General features: G+C 44.5%; 1 protein-coding gene across 3 annotated transcripts in view; it reads right to left on the reverse strand.

The window, feature by feature from the left end:
* Window positions 1-4,074, reverse strand: part of KIAA1324 (KIAA1324 ortholog) — a 115,495-nt gene extending 111,421 nt beyond the window's left edge. The window contains exon 1 of one of the 3 annotated variants that reach the window (XM_006899341.1): window positions 3,895-4,061. Coding sequence is in view for 2 of the 3 variants with exons in the window: in XM_006899339.1 (XP_006899401.1) it covers window positions 3,895-4,047 (153 nt within the window). In the remaining variant the exon portion in view is untranslated. Of the gene's footprint in view, window positions 1-3,894 lie in introns of all 3 variants that reach the window. The other 2 variants (XM_006899339.1, XM_006899340.1) reach the window with 2 other exon arrangements.
* Window positions 4,075-4,310: the final 236 nt, after the last annotated feature.

A 4,310-nucleotide genomic window follows, 5' to 3' on the forward strand; every position in this document is an offset into this window, starting at 1 on the left:
CCTTCCCAATTTTGAACCATGCAGCGTTCCCTTGCTCTGTTCTGACGACTGCCTCTTGGTCCAAGTATAGGTTTCTCATTAGCACGATCAAGTGTTCTGGGATTCCCATTCTTCTCAGAGTCAGCCACATTTTGTTATGATCCACACAGTCAAATGAAGACTAAGGCGCGTCTGATACAGGCCATGGTCTTTGCTATCACTTGGACAATGACTAAGGAGGACAGAACGAGAATTGATGCCTTTGAGCTTTGGTGTTGGAGAAGAGTATTGAGGGTACCACGGACTGCTAGGAAAACAAACAGATTCATCCTGGAAAGGGTCAAACCAGCTGCTCCTTGGAGGCAAGGATTCTGAGGCTCCATCTAACATACTTTGGACATGTTGTAAGGAGGGACAGGTCCTTGGAGAAGGACATCATGCTAGGGAGGGTGGAGGGACAGCGTAGAAGGGGAAGGCCCCCTATGAGGTGGATTGATTCAGTGATTGGGGTAATCGGGATGGGTGCATCAGAGACAGTGCAATTGGCACAGGACAGAGCAGATTTTAGGGATGTTGTACATACGGTCGCTATGAGTCGCAAGCGACTCGGCAGCACATAACAACAACAACAACAACTTGTGTACTTACCTTTTCTACCTCTAAGATTTCTTAAGCACTTATGTCAAGTGTATGTATTAGTCATTTTACCTGCGTTATCTAATTCAATCCTCTCAGTCACCCTCTGTGCTGGATAGTAGAATGCCAGTAAAAAATAGGAAGACCATCAACAAGATGGCTTGACACAAAAAGTTCAAGTTCAGCAATGCATATGAGGATGGCGAGGGATTGGACAGTATTTAGTTCTCTTGTATGTGGAGTTGTTATGATTCAGCACTGACTAGACAGAACTCAACAACAATCCCCATTTTACAGATGAGCAATTTGAGGCTGTCAGAGGTTAATTATCTTCCTTGAAGCAGCATGCTTATTAAGGGGAAGAGTCATCATTCATTCAACAAATTTTATTCTATTCCATGTCTGTCAGATTAAAATGCCCAGAGGGGTTTTTAATACAGACTGAAAGTTCTCTTTGGAGGCAATTAGCACAGGAGCAAAGAAGGGGGCAAGTTGTGTTAAAAGCAGTTTTCTGTTCCTCTCTCACCCGATTCTGATTTACTGAGCTATGGCAAAGACTCCTTTGGCCTCAGCAGGCACTTAACCTGAACTAACACAGGGCTAAAGAAATGATTCATGAAGACAAACACCATACAGGATGTATAGCTCTGGGGGCAGCAGTATGAATTATTCTAAGACTGCGAACAGAATGCCGAGCCCAGCACAGAGCCAGTTATCTAGCACTCCAAGGTCTCTGTCCTTTCATTTTAAGCTTCAGACTAAATTGCTGTGTTTGATCATTAAAAGGGAGGCCCCAGTCCTCAGAGACAAGGTACAGCCTATGTGTAATCACCACAATCCGCCTAGTCCGGATATGTCTGCCATCAAAACCCAGCATGATAAGGAACTCATCCGAAGATTAACAGAAAAGGACTCGTCACCCCTGAATGGGTTTTTGGCATTGAAAATAAGAGATGGAAGCCCCTAGACTTGCCAGATCAGGTCAGAATGACAACTAATTAATATTATAGTTATGAGTTTGTTCTCTTCCTTATTGTTTTAACATGCAAGGGTGGCCACTGTTTGCTCAAGGAAAGTGTAAATAGGATTTGCTGACACCTGTGGCCAATGATCTTGCCTCTCAAGGAATTTTGAGGCTGGTCTGGAGTATGGATCTAATGGTAAAGAAGTTGTACAAGAAATGAGGGTTGAGTAAATCTATTTTATATTTTCTCAATTCTCAAAGCAATCCTTTTGGAGAAAGTATTACTATCACATGCTTTTGAGTTAAGGGTTCATCTACTAACTCTGCTTGAGAAAGGCCTGAGGGTCTGTTCCTTGAAAGACCACAGTCTAGAAAACCTACAGGCAATTCTACTTTGCCACATGGTTGTTATGATTAGGAAGTGACTTGACAGTACCCAACAGCAATAACATTATTGTGATACTCATTCTCTAGTTCCCAAGCCTGCCAGATGCACATCTGCTAAGTAGCAGGCAAGGCTCAGAACCCTTGGATATTGGATGCAACAGCTTTCCACTGCTCTTGGCTCACACTTCCTCGCAAGACCTTTTGCTTAGGAAAATATTGGTCCTTTAAAAAGGTCCAATGCAGTATTTGTTAGAGTTCTTAAATATCAATAGCCCTTCCTCTCTCCAAACCAAGATGACAGTATTTGCTTTCTTAAATGTCTCACATTTTCCCATTGCTGACAAAGTTTCTTAACAAAAATTAGTGGTTGAGCCGTGATATCCTTACCTTCCACACAGGAGACGCTCACATTTGGTTCTTAGGCAGTAGACTTGCTTGGACTGGTTATCTCAGCTGGCCACATCACAGACCTGAGTTTTGGCCATTGACAAAACCACCCTGTTCTCTAGTCATCTTTAGGCAAGTCATAAAGTGCCTGGATGGAATTGTGGATGATCCAGGATGGATCATCGTTAGAACTAATAAAGGCTATCAAGTGATCTGTGACTAGGATCCACTGTGCCATAGTCATAAATGAAGTAAAAAATTCACTTATTTAAAATTTCTCTGTCCTTCCATATGATCTTTCATGATAGTCTAATAGACAGAAAAACCTTCAAAGTAATATATCTCCATATGGATAGAGTTGTTGCTGCTAACCATTTAATACTGACAACCTAATAAAACTGTTTCAACCTCTAAAAACCATATGTCAAGTTTGACATTTGGGATTATAGTCACAGTTCCAGGCTCTTAACAAGTCTTTTATGTCTCATGGAGGTAAGAAAACAACTTTTATTTGGCTTTCCTCAACGTAGTTCTTATCAATATTTTAGTGCCGCCTGTGCCATATGGTTAAAAGGAAGTTACTCAAAACACAATCTAAAAGAATAATTGTTATCTCAATAATAGAGAAACCACTAAGATTTGTTACGCATACTTTTTGTGTGCCCCAAAGCAATTTTCAAAAGTCGTTTTTGTTTGTAAGCTACTCTCTTCCTAGTGTTTGAATCATGTTTTAGAAAAATTTTGTAAAAGCCTTACAGTATACACCAGCTACAAGTCCAGAGAAAGAGAGTGAAGTCTGGCAGACATGAGATAGTAAAGAAAAGTCTAGACAAAGGTGGAGCACGAGCCATGAGGTACACTAACCAAGTTCAGAAAAAGAGTGGAGATCAAAAAGAAGAAATTAAGAAAAGTGTGGACAAAAGATGGGTCAGGTGCATCAGGTACACTAAGCAAACTGCACTCGAGAAAGGCTAAGCTATAGACGATCCTAAAGAAGCTCTACATCAAGCAACATGAGGGTAACTGAATATTTAACACAGAGGAGAAAAAGCTGTAGGGCTCTTACAGTCCCTTTCGGCCTCTCCTATGCTGACACCCCTCTCTCTGACGCTATGCTAAAACCACTTTCCCACCATTACTTTTCTTGATCTTCCCAACTTCTTTCTTACACCATCTCTCTCCTCTCTCACTTTCAATATGGACTTTCTGAACCTAATCTTTTGTTTCAACCACTTTTAAGAACACTTCACACCAGCTGGAAAACAGCCCATGTTTTCTTCCTCTTTCATTCCACTCTCTGGAGTGGACCTATTACCCTAAGTTCAGCAGCCCAAGCCTGGAGGATGATCTATTTCCCAGTCCTCCAGTGGGCTGGTCTCTCCATGACGCCAGCCTGCTCCTTTGCCCTCCCCCACTCGTCACCCCCAAAGAAACCCAAACTCTCTGGCCTCTGACACTGACTATGCCTGGGTCCCCAAGGTCTCCGCCTGGATTCATTATTTTTCTGATTTCCCTGGCGTAGGCGGGTCGTTGGGACATACCTCTTTGCAGGCGTGAAGCTGCTGTCCCGTTCCCTGGATCACCTGGAAGGCGGTCCCAGCCCAGAGCAGCAGCCGCAGAAGCCGAGGTGCGCGCCGTTCAGTGCTCCCCTTGCCTCTGGCAGAGGGATGGAGGCTGCGCCCGGACTCCACCATAGCGTTGTCCTGAGCGAGCGAGCGGCAGCAGCGGCTCAGGTGCTGCGGCTGCCACTGCTGCTGGCAGAAGGCGGAAAAAAGGGGGAGGGAGGTACACAGGAGGGAGGATGCAAGGGGCTGGGCTCGCTCCAGTCACCTCCCTGCGGCTACGCCAAGGCCGCCCATCCTTCCTCCTTCTTCTCCTCCTATTTCCTACCCGCGTCGTCTTGGCAACCGCCTCCTCTTTCTGTCGGCGCGGGTGGGGCAGGGACCACGCACGCCTC

The sequence above is a fragment of the Elephantulus edwardii genome, unplaced genomic scaffold (assembly GCF_000299155.1).
Source record: "Elephantulus edwardii isolate Elephantulus edwardi_28Jun2011 unplaced genomic scaffold, EleEdw1.0 scaffold00252, whole genome shotgun sequence".
Classification (NCBI taxonomy): domain Eukaryota; kingdom Metazoa; phylum Chordata; class Mammalia; order Macroscelidea; family Macroscelididae; genus Elephantulus; species Elephantulus edwardii.